Consider the following 21,994-nt stretch of genomic DNA (forward strand, 5'->3'; position numbering starts at 1 on the left):
GAAAGATACAAAATCTTAATTCAGGCAAATGCTGTGTCTGTAAGGACTTCAGCTCAAAGTTGAAAGCAGCAGTGGAGAGAATTAGTTTAAACTATCAACATAGTGTATAGGAATACTAGACAATAGGAGTAGGAGAAGAGCAAAGTTAGCTCTGCTGATGCTTCCAGCATTTTTGGCACCAGGAGAACATCAAGAGATGAAGTCTTACCGACAGAGTAAGTAAAGACTATAAAAATTAATAATAAATTGGGTTTTATTGTAGTCTTTTAAAAAAAGAAGTAGTGAAATAACTTTAAGCTTAATTATTATGAAGATTTGTAGGTAGTATCAATGCTAATTAGCTCTGAATCACAAAAGATAACTGCCTGTAACACAGATTGACATAATCTACAAGCTTTTGGGATAATCAAGCTCAAGTAAATTTTACAACCTCTTTAAAGACTACAGTACTTCTCAATTAGTTCTTGATCATAACTGGCAGATAATGGCACAAATCTGTTTCTAGGGCAGTGGCATTAACCTAGTATAAGATTAGCTTATGCTAGAACTTGCTTATACAAATCTATTTAGTTGTTTTCACTGACTAGGCAGCAAAGATGAATTGCTGTAACTTTCACTTAGGGGTGGGAAAGCTATTTTTGCTCATAGTCTTTTGACTGAAAATGAGTTACCTCAAACCTGATCTTGAAGAGCTTCCTACAGCAGAAGCTGGAATAATAGAAGCAGTAACAAAGTCCTCAGAAGATTGCTAAACTCTACTAGCTTAGTAATCATTCAGAGCTTTAACTTTCTGCCAACAAAGTGAGTAGTTGTAGCACAAGGGTGATTAATAGTCATCTGTATGCCACCTACCCTGGATTTCTTTTTATTGCATTTTGTCTCAAGATAAAGCATTGGCAGACTGCTTGAACATCACATGGGCAGTCTCAGTTTCTTTAGCTGCTTGACCTTCACCTGACAGTGCCTTCCCGTCTCAGGCTGCCACGTGTTTGTTTGTAAGTGCTACTGAGCCTGTTCTTCACTTCCTGCCATGGGGGAGTCGGTCTAAGGAAGAGCACAGCATCAGGCTGCAGCCCTTCAAACTTGGAACTGAAGTAAGTTGCAATAAATATGTTCCTTATGACATGTCTCTTCCAGCAGCAAAGTAAAACTGCAAGCTTGGTTTTTAATTAAAAATATAAAGATTGACTTATCCTTAGAACAAAACTTTCCAGTTTGTGCAGGATACCTATTATTATTTTCTCTTGCCTAGTCCATTGTTTTCTTAAATGGATGTTCTCTAGTTTATTATTCTATTAGTTTCTAAAAAAATGCTGCTTTTCATGTGCCAGTCTTTGAGAACCTGTTTTCTATATATGACCTAATGCATGAAAGCAGTTTAATAACTTTATCACGTAGTTAAATTTTAAGAACGGACTCATCTTAGCTCTCCTTAAGGCTAACCCTATGGTGCAGGTTTCTTCTGGGAAGGAAGAACATGCTACAGACATAAGAAGGTACTTCTCAAGTCAGTCCTCAAAGGGAGTAGTACTCATGACTAATACATTTGGCTAGTGGTTGTGCCCCAAACCACTCTTCAGTTGTTTACACCCCTGAGTGTTAGCCTCATTACCACATGTTAAGTCCCATGATGTCCTAACTGCCAGATTACTCTGTATTTAATAGAGAACCTGATATTTGTAATACATTGTGTATAAAAGAACTTATAAGCTTGAGTGAGTGGAAATTACATAGGGGCTGCAATGGGTGAATTGCATTCAAACCCTTTAATGAAAATGATGACAATGGACCTTTCTCCTGGGAAATAGAAAAGGTCTTGCAGTTTTAGACAATGCCCCAGTTATTGGGCATAATGGGATTGGCCCCTTTCCCTCACAGAACTATCTGTGTGCCTCATAGATTTATATCTGATTTTAAACTTTTTAAACACAGAACACTGCAACCTGTTAAATTCCTTTGTGGATTTAGCCTCAAAGTTGTTTGAACCAGCAAATTCAGTATTTCAAAGAAGTAACAACAGTATGTTGTAATCCCAGTCTTTGTGAAGGAGATGTACTTTGACATTTTTGCTCTTCTGTTTTGTAACTAGTAGAAGTAATTGGTTCTTGTCTAAATACTACCAAGAGTTTAGTATCACTTCAGCTCTTAATTCAATATAAACATACCAGCATTCTCCCCCTTTATTTTAGTAAGGAAATCCATTGAGCCCCCTCAGGCTAGTAAAACCAAGTTCTATTAGTAAGGCATACAAACTGCACTAAACAGTGCAGGTGTGGTGAACTGAGCCTGTTCTGTGTCAGCCTGAAATTTGGTTAGGTACAAAAGCACTGCATCTCTCTTGAGATGAAGGATTTGCCATCACTCTTCCATCAAAGCTTACCCCCTCTACCTACAATGCAGGGGCCACAGGTGATTTAGGGGCTCCCCAGAAGGAGTTCAGAACTCAACTGTAGGGTAGGTCCTGAAAGGGGTTGGGAGAGTGGGAAACCGCATCACGCTAAACTTTCCTGTGCCAGGTAACGTTGCAACAACTCCCAGAAAAATGAAGTTCTCTGTTAAGGGCACTTCAGTCACAAGCAAACTTAAAGTTTAGAATTGCATAAGGTCCCATGAAGTTCCAGTGCCCTTTTCATCACATGAAAGCTTCTGTGGCTACAATAAGGACTAGAAAAGATTCTTAAAAGGCAGAAACTTGAGTGGTTGTTTTTGACCCAATGTTCATCAGTATTTTCTGGAGCTCAGGTGCAGCATATTCCTGTGTCCGGGCTGACAGAAAAAAGTATCCCATTTACTGGAGTGTTATCTGCATTTACTCCTGTGCTAGTAAAGTTAGGGTTTGTTGCTTTAGACCAGAGGTTTTCAGCCCTTGATGTGCCAGTGGACTGCTTACATATATGTAAAGGCCACAGATTCTTGCCTAACATTAAACATTGCTTTTCAGCCCTCCCACAGTTCAAACCGTTGCTGGGGTGTTAAGTCTGCAGGGGGGACAAGGAAAGAAAAGGGAAAATGCTGCTCTCAGATGTAGCTGTACAACAAGCTTCCAAAGCTACAGAACAGAGCTCATAAAAGATGAGGCTATTTTTTTGTACTTAGCGTTGCCTTTGCCATTTTGATAAGCCACTTCCTGCAATAAATTATCTACCCCACAACACTTTAAGCATTTTATCATTTTAAGATTTTGCAGCTTGACAAAAAATCAGAATTAATTTGTGTAATACTCTCTCATCCTAGGTCCTCAGCAACTAAACCTCCCTAGTCTTTCGAGTTGGTCTTTTCTCCTTAGATATGACTCTGTCCTATCTGCCAATAAAATACTTTCTTAGAATAAGAGTACATAAAGATGGCAATGATACATTTACTGGACCTCATTTCTGACTCCCCTCCCCCTCACCCATTTCAAATGAATGCAGACAATTTTGTCCTCATAAAAATTATTAATTTATTCCCATATTTTGTCCTCTGTATACAAGTCCCAAGATTTGCTCACTTTCCATAATACATAAAAAAATTATGCCAGCAGAACACATGAAAATAAACCCCCAAAATGTTTTTCCCACTATTAAGTCAGGCAGTTAACTTCTGCAAGAGAAGACTCAGCCTCTATGGACTGGTTATCAGGAGTGTTTTATATCTGTTCACAGAGGGATGCACCTAACAAAAACTAGGAGCTAAAGCAGCATTGACAACTTGCCCCTTGCAAGACGATTGTTACACTAATGGCATTCTGCATGCTGCATTATCATTAAAAAAAGATCATGCTGCTTAGCAGAGAGATTGAGTTATGCTGATTCATACAGCCAAGAACTGTTACACATAATGTACTCACAGGTGTTGCTCGAGTATTTATACCTTCTCTTCTAAAATAAACTACAGCAACCAGTGTAGAACAGCACTACATTTCCCTTAGTTTATGTCCAATTTTGGTTTTAGAAAGCATTTCAGAAAAATCGCTCTGCTTTCTTTTTTCTTGTTTTTAGGTAATGTTGGGAGTTCTACATTAGGAGAATATTAAGCTGTGATGTTCCTTTGACTTAGCTACCAAATGAGCTTAAAAATCAACCTGGGTAAAACTCAGTCATGGAAGTAAGTATATAAAGATTGAATGCTGCATGAAAAATGAGGGGAAAAAAAAGCTATTTGGAGAAAACAGGCTTAGGACAAACACTGGTTTTTGACTTGTGGAATATTAATTATCAAAGTCACACTGACTTGTCACTTTCCTGGCCAATACGAAACCTGAATTTTTGAAACCAAGATTCCCAAGTCTTTTAATCTACTTTGTCTGACTTCTTCCAGGAAAATACTTGATTGATGGGTGACTAAGCCTTTCGGGTAGGGAAAAATAATCTTACATTGTACAGGAATAGACAGAGTCCTACACATGTTTTTTAATTTCGATACTGTAGTGGTCATATATTGCTTTCTCTCCATGCAAATTCTCTTGTACCATTTTAAGCTCATATTTGACAAAATAACTTTCCAGACTTTATTGCTTTATTTTAAAAGTTAAGGTCACATGGAGAAATACTGTGACATGGAAGAAGTCGATAAAAACATGTAGCAATCAGACTTTTAAGAAAAGTTTTGTATTTGTCAACTAGTTTGCTAAAAAGTATTGTCAGTGTAACACTGTCACCCCATAAACAACACGCTGCTCACGCCCAGGCGCATCCTTTCCATAAGGCTTCCGTATCAAAACAGTGCTGGGATGGGCATTTCGGTTTTAAAACAGGAGCAGCAGCGCCGTAGGAGCCGTCCCGGGCACCGGGCCCGGGGCACTTACAGTCGGTTCAGCGGAACGGGGCTGTCTAAGCGCACACTCGCCCCACAGCGCCGCCCTCACGGCTGCTGCACCTTCGTCCGCTTCGGGGGCGGGTCATCGCCGCTCGCCGCCGTGTCCACGTTGTTTTCGTCCTCGCCTTCATCCTCTTCGTCGTCGTCCTCCTCGTCGTCGTCATCCCCGACAGCACCTGCCGGGGTTGTAGCGGGTGAGCGGCCGGCGGTGTCCCGTGTCCGGCGGAGCGCCCCGGCCGCGCCCGCCCCGCCACTCACCGCGCCGCGCGCCGCCCACCGCCTCCCGCTCCTCTTGCACCAGCGGCGCCAGCAGCTCCACCACCCGCTCCTGCAGTTCGGACAGGGCCCCCCGCAGCCCGCGCAGCTGCGCGGCCTCGCCCCCCTCCGCCGCTGGGTACGGCACCCGCACCGTCCGCGTCCGCCCGTCGCGGCCGCGCAGCTCCGCCACCAGCTCGGTGCCGGCCGCCGGCTCCGCCATTGCCGCCTCTCCGCTCACGTGCCGGGCTCGCCCCGCCCCGCTGGTCACGTGCCCGCCGCGCGCCCGGCCCCGACGAACCGCCCCCGGTCACGTGGGGCGCGCGAGATTCCGCTTCCGCCGTGGCGCCCCCTGGCGCCTCCCCGCGCCCGCGTTTCCCGCCGCGCTTCGCGGCCCGCGCAGCCCGGACATGGAGGCGGCGGCTCCCGAGGGCGCCGAGCCGGGCAGCGGCGGCGGCAGCGGCGCCGAGGAACCCGTGGTGTCCCTGGCGGAGGTGCTGGCGGAGAACGAGGAGCTGGAGAAGGAGGCGCGGGCCGTGCTGGGGGGCAGCGACCACGAGCGCTGCAGCTACTCACAGGTGGGGGCGGGGCCGGGGGGGGCCGCGGGCTGGGGGAGTGGGCGGGGCCGGGAGCGGGGTGGGACAGAGGGGCGGGGGCACGGGGCGGGACCGCCCCCCCCTCTCCTCGGCGCCCCCTCATTCCGTGGGCGGTCGGTGTCTCCCCCAGGGCGCGGTGAAGCGGCAGGCGCTGTACGCCTGCAGCACCTGCACGCCGCCCGGCGCGGAGCCGGCGGGGATCTGCCTGGCCTGCAGCTACGAGTGCCACGGCACGCACCGGCTCTTCGAGCTGTACACGAAGAGGTACGGACGGGACGGGACGGGACGGGACGGGACGGGACGGGGGTGAAGGGTGAGGGGCGGGGCTCGCGTGCCGGCGGCGGGAAGCGCGCGCGCTGCGGAGGCGGGGAGCAGCACGCGCCCCCTCAACCGCCAGCGGGTCCCTCACAGCTCCCGTGGATCCCAATAAACTCCTGGGAATTGTTATGAACACAAAACCCAGTGCGTTCTCGGTTAATAAAACCCCCTGAAACGCTGCGTTTTTCTTTCCAGGAATTTCCGCTGTGACTGTGGGAATAGCAAGTTCAAGAATCTGCAGTGCAAGTTACTCCCGGTGAGTTCAGGCGGGTTTTCAGACGTTCAGAGTCAAAATAACACACTCCTGGGAGGCTGGTGCCTCGCCTCAGCCGGTGCTGACTCATGTGACGCCTCCAACCTTCCTAGCAAGTTAAGAAAGGTGGGAGTATTACAGCAGGAGATAAAACTGTTGAGGGACCAAAGGGAAATGTTGGGAGGAGGGGGAACGTTTGGTCCTTGTCATCCGTAAATGCAGCAATTGCTGCGCTGCCAGCAGCATGTTGAGGTGTCTGCACTAATATATCTCATTAGTTTTAAGCTGCTTTCAGAAGAATCTTTTGGGCTGCAGTTTTGCAGTTGCGTTAAGGAGATTTAAGGCTGTGCTGCTGTCAAAGTGACAGTTTCCTTTCCTTCTTTGTGGTGGCATTAGTGCCCTAATATTTTTTGACAGGTTGTCACCAGAGCCTACTGATGGGATAGTTTTTTACTGTATTAAGCTGCCTGTGCTTTCGTACTTGGTGGGTGTTTTGAACTTGTCAAGTAGTTGGTAATCTGTGAAGCAGTGACAGGATGCTGCTTAGTTTGCCTGCAGTGTTGCTACCAGGATAATAAGTCCAAATGTAGAAACAGTCAGTGGTTTTGTGTATGTCCATTTTATTCTGGGAGAACTGGGAGGGATCCAGAGCTAGTCAGCTAATCTGCATGCTGTGATCCCTGCAGAGACAGGTGTGACAAGTTTAACGTGTTACCATTTCTCATTTAAATGAATCCATTTAGTGAAATGGATCAAGTGGTTTTTCCTTCTGCATCAGTCCAGTGCAAAATCAGTTGTACAGGTTAAGTGAACTTCAGCATTTGTCCATTAATCTGTCTGACACCACAGTTGCCAATTGTTACAAAGGTGGGCAGACTGTTTTTGTTTTTCAACTTCAGCATTCCTCACATGCCCTGTTTGTTGCTCACTTTACAGCACAGGTGTCTGGATAATATGTTTCTTCTTGGATATTCAGGCTGATGAATGTAATGATTGCTTTTAGGAATTAAAGTGGAACAGAAATTGTTTTTTTCCAGATTATGCATATTTTCTGTCTTTTGTTTTTCACTGCATTGTCTATTAAGACACTTCTTCCTTCCTCCCAGGAAAAGGGCAAGGTGAATGCAGGAAATAAATATAATGACAATTTCTATGGATTATACTGTACTTGTAAAAGACCTTATCCTGATCCTGAAGATGAGGTAAGAAATACAAAACACAGTAGCAGTCGTATACAGATGGTATTTATGCAAGACATTGTGTAAAGGGTGGTCACTGAGCTGCTTCGTAAGGAAGATCCCACTTTAAGAAATCTTAACTTCCATATTGGTTGTCGTGTACTGTATAAAGGTAATTAATTCTTTTCTTTTTTTTTTTATGGTAAAATATGTATATACCTTAAAGGCAGATGCGGAGGACAAACCATCATTTGGACAAAGTGGTGTTGCAGTTCTCTGCTTTCCCCTCTCTGGAGTTGTAGAGTTCCCTCAGGGGATGGGTTTCTCATCATCTTGAGAAACATATGAGTGCAGAATAAGCACATTGCACGTGTTAGGAGAGACCAGAACCTGCTTCTGGTGCCTGCAGCTGTGCTCTCACAAGGCTTCTGGGATGGGGAGAGTCTGTCTTGTAGCACTGGCTTTAGCTTTCCTTTACAGTAGTCAGAACACTTTTTGTCTGTTTGAAGTACTAAAACACAGCACTGGGTTTGCACGTGCTGTTTGCAGTCAGAGAAGTCAGGTGTTTTAAAGAATAAGGAAGGCACAAGTCTTTCACATACGAACAAAAGTATTTTATAAGCTCACCTCTGTGAAGTGCAGAGATAGCTAAACATCTCTGAAGAGGTCATTAGTAATTGTTTCATAACAAAGCAGTTTGTACTGTGCTGCATCGTGACCAGTTAAGTTCGGATTCTGGCATTCCTGTACATTCCTGATGACATCATGAGTAGCAGTATCTTTCTTCTGTTGAGCTGCCTGTTCATGCATTTCTGTTTACAGGAAGAAAGATACCAGTAACGTATTAACTTTTATCAGCTCTTTGTGTGAGAAAGTCTTGCCCTGCTGAGAAAACAGATTTTGTAATAATAAATGGGAATTTCCTCAGCCTTATTAATATGACACATGACATGAGCTGTTGAACCTGGGGGAAGCAAACTGACTGGTGAAGCACTAACTACTTATTAATGGCAGCTCCCTGTGGGGAATGAAGAGGGAAATGCAATTCACTTGAGCAGACTTTATATAATACTGCAGTTTGAGGCTTGTGAAAGATTCTGGAGGCTGCTATTAATGCTAATAATATGACTGTTCATCTAGATTCCAGATGAGATGATCCAATGCATAGTTTGTGAAGACTGGTTCCATGGAAGGGTAAGGAAACCATAAATAGCAGAATTGCCATTTGCACAGAAATGAGTTAGTGTTGGTTAGTTTTGTGTGGTTGTTTTTACTTGGGAAGTTTGCTGTAGTTCTCAAAACAGATTATTACATGAGTTTTAAGGTATTTGTTTTCTTCCTATGCAAAGGAACATTGAAAGTCTAATCTTGCACTGCTGTCCAGTCCAGAAACACTAGGAAGAGTCCTACCTTTTTGAAGGTTACCACTTTGGAATAAAGTAATAGCTTTATAGCTGTCTCTTTAATTGGAAAACTCAAATCAGTACAGTTGGTGAGGAAAAGATTCTTACTGAGGCACACCATTATCAACTACTTGAATAGTTCTTTATTCAAAATAATGCTTTTTAAACTTCTAATTCATTTAAGTAGCGAGGAACAGACTGTGCTGTTTGTTCCTGATTTGGAATTTTGGGAAAATGTTTTAAAAGCAGCCCAGCACTGTGGTGAGTGTCCTACTTAATGGGTAAGCAGTAAGAATTCAGCCTCTTGTACCTTGAAGGGCACGAGTGAAATTTCATGTTTGAAGTTGCAAGATCAAAGAATAGTAAAAAAAGATGATTGGCTTCAGTTATGTGTTCTGTAGATAAACTGTTGGATTCTTTTGTATAAGTGTGGGAATGAAAACTCTTCTGCTGCACACTGTGAACTTTAAAGGAATGCTTTTAAAAAGAAAGCCACTAAGTGCTTTTGATTGCCCAAATAGTTCTCACCAGTTTATGGAGAGCTTTGGGAGCTAATTCTTGAATTATGTATGTTATCAGTATGAAGACTTTACAATCTTTTACATGTAAGGAAGGAATTGTAAAAAGTCATTTAAGAGTTGAAATGTGCAGTGTGCAAGAGCTATCTTCTCCTTTCCTGTATTTGGGACGGTTTAGCAGAATATTATTTAGAAATCAGATTTCTGGGTATGTGGAAGGCACAAGAGGGTGTTGACAAACAGAATTATTTGAGTTTTTCCCTGGAATTTTTTTCAGCTCTTTCCAGTCTTCACATTGTTCTAATAGTCATTGTAGAAAGTTAGCAAGAGTGTTTGCTTGTTCTGAAAATGTGATGGCAGATGATGTTTTCCTTCCTCTAAACCTGAAGTTGAGTCTGTTAATTTGCAGCAGATGCTTCACTACTGTGTGCTTGTTTGTTTCTGACAGCATCTTGGTGCAGTTCCCCCTGAAAGTGGAGACTTCCATGAAATGGTATGCCAGGCCTGCATGAAGCATTGCCATTTCCTATGGGCTTATGCATCGCAATTAGCAGGTAAAGCAAATCAGATCTTAAACTGTGATACCCTCTTCCCTCTCCTAGGGCTTCCTAGATTTTGGGAAGCAGAGTGTTTTAGAATGGGGTATGAGAGGTGAAGGAGACTATGGTGAAAGAAGGAGCAGTTTCTTTCTATACCTTGGTCACTGTGTGTTTGGACAGCTTAGAGTGTATGAGGGGATCTAGGTGCTCTCCAGCACTGCACTGTGAAGCAGAGAGAACATCTGTGGTGGCTGTATGTTGTCTGGCACAGCATTTTCACTTATGTGGGTACGTATCTTCCAGTTCCTCCTTTGACCAAAGTGAACTCTCTTGAAGATGAAGGGATTGTCCTGAAGATTGAGGAAAGTGAAGAGCAGAAAAAAGAAATAAAAAAAGAAAGTGGAGTGGAACACCAAGACACAAAGGAGGAAAAGCAAACGGAACAGTTTAATGAACCATCCACCAGCTCTGGGTCTGCCTGTCCCGAGGTAAAGTGTGCCTTCTTTTCTGACCTGCACAGCTTCATACTGCTGACAGGTGAGGTGAAGCCCACCTCGCTCTGCACAGGCTCAGGGAAGGGGTGAATGCATCCAGTCTGTTCCCGTGTTCCTCTTCAGTCACTGACACTTCAGACGCACAGTCTCTGTGGACCACAGCGTAGGATGTGGGACAGGGCTGTCCAAGGATGTAGTGTCTGTTTGCAGATGGGTTAGATCCACCCCTTCTTGTCAGCCAACTGGCCTGGACACTGAGGGGACTTCTGTTTGTTCTTACACAGGGGTATTATGTGTTGTAACTGCACTTGCATGATGGTCCAGCTCTGAGTTCTTAAACACTTACAGCTATTGCAGGAAATTTCTACTGAAATTTCTAGTGGAGATTGCTAAAACCACATCAGAATCCTCATGTGGATGGTAATACAGGTTTTTTACAAAAATAAATGTCTTTGAGACAAAAGAAAAGTCTTGCCTAAGGACATGGACATGCCAGAAAGAACTGAGTGTCTTTGAAGTGATGTTACAGGGTGCTGAACAGTCTCATTTTAATTCAGGTAGTTACTAAGAGCGAGGAGCCAGTGTGCAAGCTGAAGGAGCTCCAAAGCAAGCCATTCTTGAAAAAAGATACTGCTACCTTTTGGCCATCAAACTGGAGGAGCAAATTATGCACCTGTGAAGACTGTTTGGTATGTATGCTCTCTTCATTACCATCACTGATCTGGGAGAGGCAGGGAGGAGCTCCCAGAGAATCTTTGAAGAGCTTTAGGTAAAATCTGTGTAAATGTTCTTACTCTGCATATAAACACTGAAAAACCCCTTCACCTCACATAAAGAAACACACTGATTCCTGTGAATTAATATAGCACAAAGAAGCTTCTAAACGTTTATATTTTCTTTGTTGTTTAAATTTAGGATTGTTTTGGAAGTTGTTATGGGGAAATGTCTGAAATGCTGGATACAAATTTACCTGATAATTGCTGTTCTTTGTGACCTTGAACACAAAAAGGATTGGGGGAGAGCATCTCCCATCTGAGAAGTTTTGTCACGTAAAAGTAAATTTTACTTTATTCTCCAGAAAATGTATTCAGACCTTGAAGTCCAGTTCCTGACAGACGAATGTGACACTGTCTTGGCTTACGAAAACAAAGGTACCAGTGACCAAGAGACAGAGAGAAGAGATCCTTTAATGGACACCCTTAACAGCATGAACAGAGTCCAGCAAGTGGAACTCATCTGTGGTAAATACAACTTCATTTTTAGAATATGCCTTAACACTTTAACTGAACAGCTTCCCACAAGAGATTAGTATCAGGTCTTGCAGTGTAGTGTCAAAACTATTTTTGAAGTAACATGCAGATGAGTGACAGGTTGCACACCTCAGCCAGGATTACTCTGGAGAAGTTGGTCCTCTCTGGCCCGTTCTTACAACTTCGAGTGAGACACTAGATGATGTGGGAACCTTCACCCAGTTTAACATCCTAGGTATTGTATTGATTGTAATGTATTTAATGTGTATATTTAACATTAATTTGCACTTATGCTGTCTGGCTTATTTATCTTACCCTGTTCTGCTGTTTGGCAGTCTCCTGTCTGGAGAGTGCCAGTCAGGTGTCCCCTGCAGGTCTGCTGCAGAGAATATTGGCAAAGCATTGCTGAGGTATTTTATACCTGGAGCCGTGTTTCCCTCTTTGATGAGGGCTCTGCACTCTGGAGAGGACAGTTGGCCAATCCCAAGTTACAGGCTGGGACCTTCTGCCACAACCCACGCTGGCTTTTGCAGTGTCTTTAAATTAATTGTACTAATTCATTCACTGAACTCTATACATTGCTCTGAAATCAACACAAACAGATACACTGCATAGGTTAGTCTCATAAATTATTAGGCTTCTCATGTTTACCTGGACTTGTCTTTTTGATTATTATTAATAATAATCCAGTTCAAGCCTAGATTTGTCTGAAGTAAACCTAATGAATAACAAGGAGTAGAACAAGTTGTTTGCTTGAACCAGTGTTAAACTAAAACTGGATATCTTAACTGTTTTTTTGGTTTTCTTTGCTTTTGCTTTGCCTTTCAGAATACAATGATTTAAAGACGGAACTGACAGACTATCTCAGGAGGTTTGCAGATGAGGGAACGGTAAGAGGCAACTTCCAGAATTTGTTTGCCAGAAAACATGTTTTACAGAATTGTTGAGGGCTGTGTTGTAATATTTTTTCCTGTCTCTGGAGTTGCTGGTGCTGCAGTAGACATTAGAAATTCCTGACTTTATTGGAATTTAACACTTATATTTCCTTAATGACATTGCTGAGAGGTAACGGGGACTTTACAGAAATCTGTTTGCAAAGTACTAAGAGCAGTTCTTACATTTAAAGGAAACTTCTGTTGCTCTAGGAAAAGTATTCAGGGAAAAAAGCTCTTAAATTTTCTGTTTTTCTTAGATTGAATTTAAACCCTTAGAAGAATAAGGACTACCTATGATTGTCAGTCTTGTCAGTTGTTTTCCTGCAGGAATGCACCTGCTATTATTCATTAACACTTGCATTTTGGTGGCAGATTTGCTGTATTGCCATTCATAGTTACATGGGAATGAGACTGAAGTGAGCTAATGAAGATCTTTCTTTGTGTTAAATTTTCTTATGATAAAAGCAAGAGTCAAAGTACCATTGGGAGCTTTGCTCCATGTGTTTGTTCTGCTTTAGGGGAACTCGTTTCTATTCTCTATAGTAGAAGTTGGGCATTAATTGTCTCCTTTGGGTGCGACAGAAGAGCTGTATCAGAGAAACTTCAGGATATTTGCTTTTCCGTGCTTTGTGTATTGCATGTGGGGATAAAATGGGATCCTTTAATTGAGCTCTTTCACTGCACCAAAACTTGGGTTTCATGCTCTTCTAGGTGGTTAAAAGAGAAGACATTCAACACTTCTTTGAAGAATTTCAGTCACGGAAAAGGCGACGGACTAATAGGATGCAGTACTACTGTAGTTAGACTGAGAGGGTTTGGGTCTGAAAGGACCACTGGGAAAACAATATTCACTGGCAAACAGAAGAGGCATCTTCAGTATCTCAGTATATCAGCTTCTCATCAAAATCCAGCTGTCCAAGAAACATCTTCATTTTGTCTCCTACTTTATTTGTAGCAACTAAAACATGTTCTTAACAGGTTCTTACCATTGCAGTTAGAGGGATTTCGGTACCGATCAACTTTGCATTCCCCCAAAAGCCAGCCTTGTCTCCAGGGAGAGTTGGCTTGTTACCAGAACAGTGTGTCACTGTTTGTTCCCTGTAGCCTTTCAGCCTTTAGCCTCCTGTCAGTGCCTAGAGCTGTAGGCTGTGCTAAACCCATGTGGGCTCTGCCTGCCCTGCCCTCCCCTCTCTGCAGTGCAGGGAATGAGCTCCTTGCTTTCCTGCTGTAAATGGCTCTGTCTCGCCCCTGGGGGTGCAGCAATTCTGGCCAGGGCTTCCTGCACCCAGGAGGTGTCTGTTCCTGTGCAGGGCTTGTGGCTCCTCAATGGCTGGAGCGGGCACAGTTGTGGTTGTGGGTGACCCACGGGTCCCTCCGGGGCAGCCAAACCACATGTCACTGCTGCCTGCTCGCTCACCGCTGGGGAAATGCTCCCTGGGCAGGTCAGAAATGGGGAATCAGAGGTTAGGCTTGATGCAACAGAATGTTCTGTCTGGTTTTATACATTAAAAAACCTGTTTCTAATATTGTACAGTGATGTTTTACATGAAAAAAATTGTCACATGATCTCAATTCACTTATTAGAATATAAACAATATCTAGGAGGAGGTACTGAATTACAAACTAAGCATGGGGGGGTTTGTTATAGGACTTGTAATGTGCTTTGATTTCAAAAACTAGCCTACAGCAAATTATTCTATTTCATAAATGTTGCTGAAAACCCTGAAGCGTCCTGGTATTTTGCTACAGTATGAAACACAATCTTTTTATAACCACTGTGATAAGCATGGGAGATGTTTCACTGACTTTTAAGACTCTACACTTAGCTGCATATAAGAATTGACTTTTTGTAATTTTTGGAGCCTAATGTAGTTTTTAGTTTTCTTTACCCTCAGCCCCCAAAACATACATTAAAGTTCTAGTTTTTGAGGATTTCTATACCATGGGGTACTATTCTTCTTCTATGTTAATGATTTTTGAGAACAAAGACCTTTATCATTCTCACTATTAACTGTTTCTGACCACTTTATTTACAAAAACTAGTTGTAGCATAGAGGCTCAGCTCATCTGTTTCATAGAATTATAGAATCTGCTGAGTTAGAAGGGACCCATCAGGATCATCAATTCCAATTCCTGGCTCTGCACAGGGCACCCCAAGAAACCCACCATGTGCCTGAAAGCATTGTCAAATGCTTCTTGAACTCTGTCAGGCTTGGGGCTGTGACCACTTCCCTGGGGAGCCTGTTTCAGTGCCCAACCACCCTCATACCCAACCTAAACCTCACCTGACTCAGCTTCAGGCCATTCCCTCAAGTCCTGTCACTGGTCACAATAGTGAAGAGATCAGTGCTTGCCCCTCTTCTTCCCTTTGTGAGAAAGTTGTGGACTGCCACAGTGTCTGTCCTCAGTCTCCTCCAGGCTGAACAGACCTCAGCTGCCCCTCTTATGGCTTCCCCTCCAGACACTTCATCTTCGTTACCCTCCTTTGGACACTCCAGTAGTTTAATGTCTTATATTATGGCACCCAAAACTGCACACACTATTCAAGGCGAGGCCGCCCCAGTGCAGAGCAGAGCGGGACAATCACCTCCCTTGACTGGCTGTCCATGCTTTGCCTGATGCCCCCCAGGACACGGTTGGCCCTCCTGGCTTCCAGGGCACTGCTGACTCATTCCGACTTGCCATTGATCAGAACCCTCAGGTCCCTTTCCTAGTTGCTTTTAAATTTAACTCCAGGTATTGTACATGCTGTTTTTTGGTAGCAACTGTTACAGGAGTTGTAACTGCACATCTAACTACAATATAAAAAGAATTAAAGAACTGTTCAATCTGTACGGTCTTGTTTTTTCTCAGTGCTGCTGTAGTGTTTTGTTTCTAAGATCCAGGCAGACACAGGGAGCCCACTGATGACCAAGATACATCCCAGGGGCTGAGTCAAGCCCAGGATTCCTAGACCTTTGCCTCCACCTAACCCAGGTGTGAAACAAGGGCTTGCATCCTGCCAGCAAGTACAGAAAAAAGCAGGATGGGGGAATGTTTGCTCTAAATTGCTGTTTTTGTAGTTCACTGAAGGGGTGAGGGAGAGGGTGCCCAGAGGTAATCATTGTCCTGGGTTCCAGCTCTGAGCTCGGATCACCCTGAACCCAACACCTCACTTTTCCAAGCTGTGTTGTCCTCCACAATAAATACACACTAAGAGGCCCCAGGGCACACAGGAGTGCTGCAGTGAGGCCCAGCCGCGCTGTGCTCATGCACCTCTGCTCTGTCAGAACGTAATTCACAGTATTTTGCTCTTGTACATCAAAGTGAGACCACTGAAGTGACTGGATGACACTTCTGAACTTCAGTCATCACTCTGAAGCAATGAGACACTTGTTTGTGAATGAAATGTAATGAACAGTCAGCCAGTGCAGCAAAACTGCAACTTGGGAGTGCCAAGTACTAAATGTGTCTGTCCAGCTGAGCGCACACTTCCTGGATCCAGGGCTGTGTCCCATGGCCCTAGCTCTGAGCCCTATTGCCTTTCACAGGGAATGGCCTCAGTCCATCAGCCTCTAGACAGAACTCACAGAACTCTTTCACTGAAATGCTTTTTCCTTTTTAAAAACTGCCTGATCAGTGCCATGGATTCTGAATCCCTCTTTTTACACTGTTTTATATCATGTCTTTGATGTTCAAAGCATTATTGGGTACTTTTTTCCCCCAGGAGGAACAAACCCTGTCAGTTTGAGGAGCCTTTACAGTCAGAGGGCACCTTTCTGTTTGTGTTGCTCCGCTCCTTTCCGCAGGCCCTCAGTCACTGCCGGCCTGGAGCGAGCAGGACAGGGTGGTTGGTGGGTGTAGCCAGCCCAGCGCTGCTGGTCACAGTTCACGGGAAGCAGTCACACAAGCACGTTCTATACAAGCCATTTATTTGAAATGCCAACTATATGTAGGATAAAGTCAGTGTTACATGCTTCTCAGCAACAGTAGAAAAATAGAACCAGTGAAAACCTTTTTACAACTGTAATGGTACTCAAAAGAGAAATGTATTGTTTTACAATGCATCACACAAGACTAGAATTCAAGTTTGGAGGTACCTAAATAAAAATACTATTTTTTTTTTAAAAAACACTATGTACAATTGAAGCGTAAACAAGTTTTACAAAGTACTGGTTATGCAGGTTGTAGAAAAAACACTTGCATAGGACATGAAGTCAGTTTAAGAAAGTTTTCTGAGCCTTTAGCATTGAAGGCACTTGACTTTATACCAGTAACAACACAAGGACAAGAAACAAATCCATAATGCTGCCGAAGGCAGGGCTGCCTCCTGGCAGTACAGGTAATTACAGAAACCCCAAGTGCGGTTTTACAAGTTTCCCTCTCAGCTGTTCCCTGTACCCCACAGGGCTCAGCACCACCTCTACCATAGAAGCATAGAATTATTAGAAGAAGGAACAGTGCCTCAAACAGCTTTAGTGTTCTTTCAAACAAACAAAAAAACCCAACCAAAAAAACCAACCAAAACAAACAAACCAAAAAACCAAACAAAACTGACACCCAACCCCCTCAAAGCCCCCACCAAACCCAGACCAAAGAAAACCCTAAGACAAACATTTGGGACATTCCAGGACCAAAACCCAAGGCTTTAAAAGTACAAGTGGCCACAGCCTTAATTTTCATAAGAGAAAGTCCTTAAGAACAGGAAAAATACAACAGGAAACTGCCAATCAACACAGCAGTTACTAATACACAACTACAGTAATTCCGTAGGACAACAAAACATTTTAAAGGAAAAAATGTGTTTTAGGAATTAAGTTATTCATCCATATATTAAGGAAAAGAGGAAGGGTAGTTGGGGAAAAGGGAATAAGAAGTTTTTGCATGTTGCTCACTAAATACAAGTCTGAGCTCTCTCTTTAATAGAACAAGGAGCACAAGTCTCCCTCGTTCAAGAAAACAATGTTTATACCTCTATCCAAGCAAAATAGTCAGTAATCTGTCATCTCCATCAAATTTATAGGAAGAAAAGGTGTCAATTTCCAGCCTAATCAGAAAGTGCTTTATGTAAACAAGGAGCTTCTGCACCAAAGTTTCAGTAGACAGAGAACAAGAAGTAGCAGGTAGCACAGGTACACGTGTTGTGTGAGTGAGATGTAGTATGAACACTGGCTTCTGAACAATGCTTCCAAGAAAAGATGGTTTCTCCCCTCCCTCTGTACATCCAACTAAATAGGAAATCCTACGCTGGAGTAAAATAATCCAGTTCCAGTAATTCAACAAATCCTTCTTTTCCACTTCAAATCAGCTGCCATTAGCTGCCATCTTCTTCCTAACTCAAAATACACAAGTGAAAACAGATTGTCTACATGGCCTGATTGTCTTTGTGGCCTCAGAAAGACTTGTCTTTCATTCTGCACCTACTTTTAAACACTTGATTCTTTTTTGAATACTGCTCAGCTCCTGAGACTTCAGAAGCAATTTTATATTCTAAAACGCAGACATGTCCTCCCCCGAGGCATTTCTCACCAGCTTATTCCAAAGCCACAGCATTTCATGATTTTCCTCAAACCATAACCTCAAACTTCTTACCTTCATCAGCCACGCCCCCACAAAATTTCAAGCTTTAAAGTTTTATCTGTAGATCTCAGCCCCACCTCTGTCCAGGTACACAGTGCCACATCAAACTGTGATAACTAAAATAGTTTTCCTGAAGTACATCTATCAGTTTTAGGTAAAAATAAATTATTCAGAATAATCAGTCTTCTGAGGACAGCTCTAACTTTTTAGTAATTAAGCCGCCAACACATACATGATGCAAGTGCAGGGAGTTTCAGGGTTCTTGTGTGAGACGAAAGTTAATGCTTCTGGTGAGGTGGTCTCATGCTGGTGAGGATGAGACCCTCATGTGCGGTTACAGCTGCGCAGTCAGACAGCACCATGCTCGATCTTCACAAGAAACCCCATGAAGCTCAGTTCCCAACCTGCAGCAGCACCATCCTCCCACTGTCACCTCGCATTTAACAATGTTCTACACTGCCGTCCCATGGAAATCCCACATATGGGTGATGAAGCCAGGACCACCAAGTGCCTCGACTGTGGGCAAAAAACAGCTTAAAAAGGCTGACAGAGGTAAAAAAGAAAGAAATCTTCCCTCACCCACAAGACATCACCTGCACAGTTTCTGTTCCAATCCTACACCACGTTTTCCATGGCTGCATCTCAAAAGGAGCGTCTGCAGAGCTTCCATGGAGGCAGGAGGTCTACAGATGCATATGCAGGAGACACAGCATACTTTAATGAAACACATTAGCTAAGAATCTGCCATCAACTAAAACCAAAGTAAAGTTGCAGCAAGATTTCTGTTAAAACAGTATTAAGCATTTTGAGCTGCAGAAATCCACTCAACATAACCTTAAAGAAGTCTTAAGGTCACACATGGGACTAAAGTGTTCTACTACAGGGAAATGTATTATAGAAACTGCATTTAAAACCCCCCAAACAGGCCTCTACCAGCAATCACTACACTGCAGTGGCATCATATCCCTATCCTGAACGCAATGAATCTGTTGCTAGAACTGCACAGTGAGTATTAAGGATGCACTTCATAACCGTAACCGTTCCCCCCCCCCCCGGTGCATTGCTGAACCCCACCCCAGTGGCAGGAGCCAGCCCAGATCACCATCATTCCCTCCTCACATCCTGTTAAGAGGAATCTCATTTCTGTGCTTTCAAAAAGCAAACTCAGGAAATGGAGGCATAATTTAAGAGTGCTAAAGCTTCACACGTGTCATGATGCTAATGCAGAGACTCTTCACTGGGATTCTGCTCCCAGAAGAGCTGCAATCATGGAGCCAGCGACACGTGAGATCAGGTAAGGAACACTAAAAGACATCACCAAGAGTGAAGCCCTTTTGTAACCGTAGGCAGGAGAAAGCAAGGCAATGGACAGTCACCTCGGCACCTCCGGGAGAGGGAACCCTCCCTCATGTTCAGGCAACAGCAAAGGTTGTTGACTATGCCTTGTCTTCCTAACACTCCGAGTCAGCAGGAATCCACAAATCTGGTCTTCACTATCCCCACATATAAGCAGCTGGAAGAACAAGTAGTTACTATCATTTTTATAGTATTTCTAGATTTATCTCTGCATGGGCAAATCAACAATTCTAGTCTGTCTAGTAAGTGCTTCTGGGTAATCATGGAGTTCTCAATGGGCACAGCTGAACCAGAAGCAAACAGACTCAAGCTGTCATATTCCAGTGAATTCACTAGAATTTGGACTCCTAAATTTCCCTCTGAACTCTTAAAAACCCAAATGTAATTCTTGAAGTGGGTTTGCTATCTATATAAGGATAAGACCAGCTGCCAAAACTTTTCAAACAAAACATTAGACTGGATTCTTGCTGTAGTCGTAAAAATCAGGAAGATTTCAAATCCAAACAAACAAACAAAAAAATCTAACTAAAAATGTAGGTTTTTTGATGTGCTGTTCTTTGGAATTCCTATAATTAAAAAATAAACAGGTTGTTACTATCTCATAAGAAAATACATTTCATAATGTGCAACCCAATGCACATAGAGAATCGGCATGTGAAAGGATAAATGCAAAAGTATGAAAATACAGTCCTTTAAATGTGACATTAAAGTTTAACATATTAGTACAAAACTAATACACTAAAATAGATGTACAGGTGCAAAAGGCTACCAGGTTGTAGAAAAAAGGTACCGGTTTTGTGGTTTGTTTTTGTTTTTTTTTTTTTTTAAAGGCTTAATTAAATCTGCTCAAAAAAAAATTCCCACAAAATAAAACCAGAAGCAGCATTAAAACAAAATTGATAACATGCTGTCTCTAACAAAGCAATGTATGTACAAAAGAAGTGAGTGAAGCTGAATTTTTCTGCTGGCATGAAAGAATTTGTCTGACAGAAGTGAGGCCAAAAGTTGCAAGGAATGGGATGTTTACAACTCTTAGGCACAGAGAAATAGTGGAGGTTGCTTTCATAGGGCAGATTTTTTGTACAGGAAGTCTGGTTTGTTGGGAGACCTCCTTCCTCTGCTTACTGCATCTTCCCTTTCCAAATCTGCATTTCTCTGTGCTCCATGTTCCAATGGCTCATCATCTGCCAGTCTCCTACTGGGTCTCTCTTCTGGCATTTCAGAGGTGTAGGCAGAGAGTGAAGGTCTGTTGGAGGTTAGCCCATAGGTTAAATCCGTTTCCATTTTTGCTCTTCCCCTGACGTGAACAGGGCCATTCCCAGCATTTTCCTGGTTAGCCAAGGCCAAGTCCAGTCGCTGGGGAGGTTGTTCTAAGACATCGAGGTGTATTGGCTCATTCTTTTGCCTGTGTTGATGCCCATCTTGCGAGAGCAGGTATTCCCTCCTAGAGTCCTCTTGCTTTTTAGGAGATATCTGGGAAGGTAGATAGGCTGACTTTAAGCCACTTGGTGATGCCTTATTGTGGCTATACAAATCTGGGCCAAAATAAATGCCTTGTGAAGGCGAAGGACTGTGCCTGTTGGGTGCTGGAGTAGAGGGTCTGCATGCAGCATTGGAGAAGTCATAGAAGTCAGGATATTCCTGCGGATTTTCCCGAGCATCTATTTTTTGCTCTATTGCATGTTTTTTCCGAGCAGTAGGCATGTGTCTGTTCTGAATACATGAAATGTGCTGGGGTGGGCCAGGCCCTACCTCTGTAACTGCCTGGCTTAACTCTGTGTCGACTGTGAGCTCTGGTAATCTTCTGTCCTTTAAAGACATCGCTGACACACCCATGGCAATATCTGGCATCAGGTCATTTAGCAAGGGCTGAGTGCACTGGAAAAGAAAAGAAATTGGTCCATGGAAACAAAGACAAAAGCTAAACATGAACTGTATGTACAACGGTTTTCCTAATTCAAAATGGCATTTTCTTAATCCCTAGCCAACCTTAGCCTGCAAATTTCCTGCACTGTTTAAAGAACACATGTATCCACCAAGCTTCACCTTCCTGCTTGTTTCCTTCATGAAGCTGTTGTGCCACAATAATAGCTCCTTTTAAATCCACCTTGCCTTGACTATGAAGTAGAGGACACTGTACTGTTAAACTTCTTAAAGGCAGGCCTGCTTTAAGCCACTTCCAGTTACCAAACTAAGCAAGGTAGAACTTAACAAATGGTTTGTTACAGCACAGAGTTACAGTGCAGGGAAGCTATGGAACATGCATGTTGTCACTACAGCCTTCCAGACAGGAGAGTTAAAATTTCTGCTTGCATTTATAATTCTAGTGAAAGGAATTTTAGTAATCATTGATTACTAGTAACTAACAAATTGAAGAAAGAATACAGAACAAAAATATCCCTCATATTAAGCCTACGTTCCTCCTTGCATTATTTATGGAAACATTCCAGCAGAAATATTTCTGATGTGAAAAAGATCACTATGTGGTTTCCTTAGGGAAGTCAGTATTGATCAAATGAGAGAGACATTCAACAAAACCCACC

The 21,994-nt window shown here is 43.2% G+C and overlaps 3 protein-coding genes across 4 annotated transcripts in view; 1 reads left to right on the forward strand and 2 right to left on the reverse strand.

Annotated features, from left to right (window-relative positions):
* Positions 1-3,417: 3,417 nt before the first annotated feature.
* On the reverse strand, positions 3,418-5,415 carry GON7 (GON7, KEOPS complex subunit). Its single transcript, XM_027673822.1, has 2 exons — positions 5,056-5,415; positions 3,418-4,973 (listed from the first exon to the last, which is right to left on the reverse strand). The coding sequence occupies exons 1-2, from the start codon at positions 5,273-5,275 to the stop codon at positions 4,843-4,845; spliced, it is 351 nt and encodes a 116-aa protein (XP_027529623.1). The 5' UTR covers positions 5,276-5,415; the 3' UTR covers positions 3,418-4,842.
* A 12-nt stretch (positions 5,416-5,427) lies between these two features.
* UBR7 (ubiquitin protein ligase E3 component n-recognin 7 (putative)) lies at positions 5,428-14,543 on the forward strand. Its single transcript, XM_027673814.1, has 11 exons — positions 5,428-5,630; positions 5,779-5,912; positions 6,162-6,222; positions 7,326-7,421; positions 8,538-8,591; positions 9,767-9,872; positions 10,161-10,345; positions 10,909-11,040; positions 11,430-11,592; positions 12,430-12,491; positions 13,248-14,543. The coding sequence occupies exons 1-11, from the start codon at positions 5,463-5,465 to the stop codon at positions 13,338-13,340; spliced, it is 1,254 nt and encodes a 417-aa protein (XP_027529615.1). The 5' UTR covers positions 5,428-5,462; the 3' UTR covers positions 13,341-14,543.
* A 1,887-nt stretch (positions 14,544-16,430) lies between these two features.
* BTBD7 (BTB domain containing 7) overlaps positions 16,431-21,994 on the reverse strand; it is a 57,000-nt gene continuing 51,436 nt past the window's right edge. The window contains exon 12 of one of the 2 annotated variants that reach the window (XM_027673828.1): positions 16,431-21,329. In XM_027673828.1, coding sequence (XP_027529629.1) covers positions 20,514-21,329 — 816 coding nt within the window. In that variant the 3' untranslated portion in view covers positions 16,431-20,513. The remainder of the gene's footprint in view (positions 21,330-21,994) is intronic. The other variant, XM_027673836.1, reaches the window with a different exon arrangement.

This window comes from Neopelma chrysocephalum, unplaced genomic scaffold (genome assembly GCF_003984885.1).
Source record: "Neopelma chrysocephalum unplaced genomic scaffold, ASM398488v2 Primary Assembly neopelma1_24, whole genome shotgun sequence".
Taxonomy (NCBI): domain Eukaryota; kingdom Metazoa; phylum Chordata; class Aves; order Passeriformes; family Pipridae; genus Neopelma; species Neopelma chrysocephalum.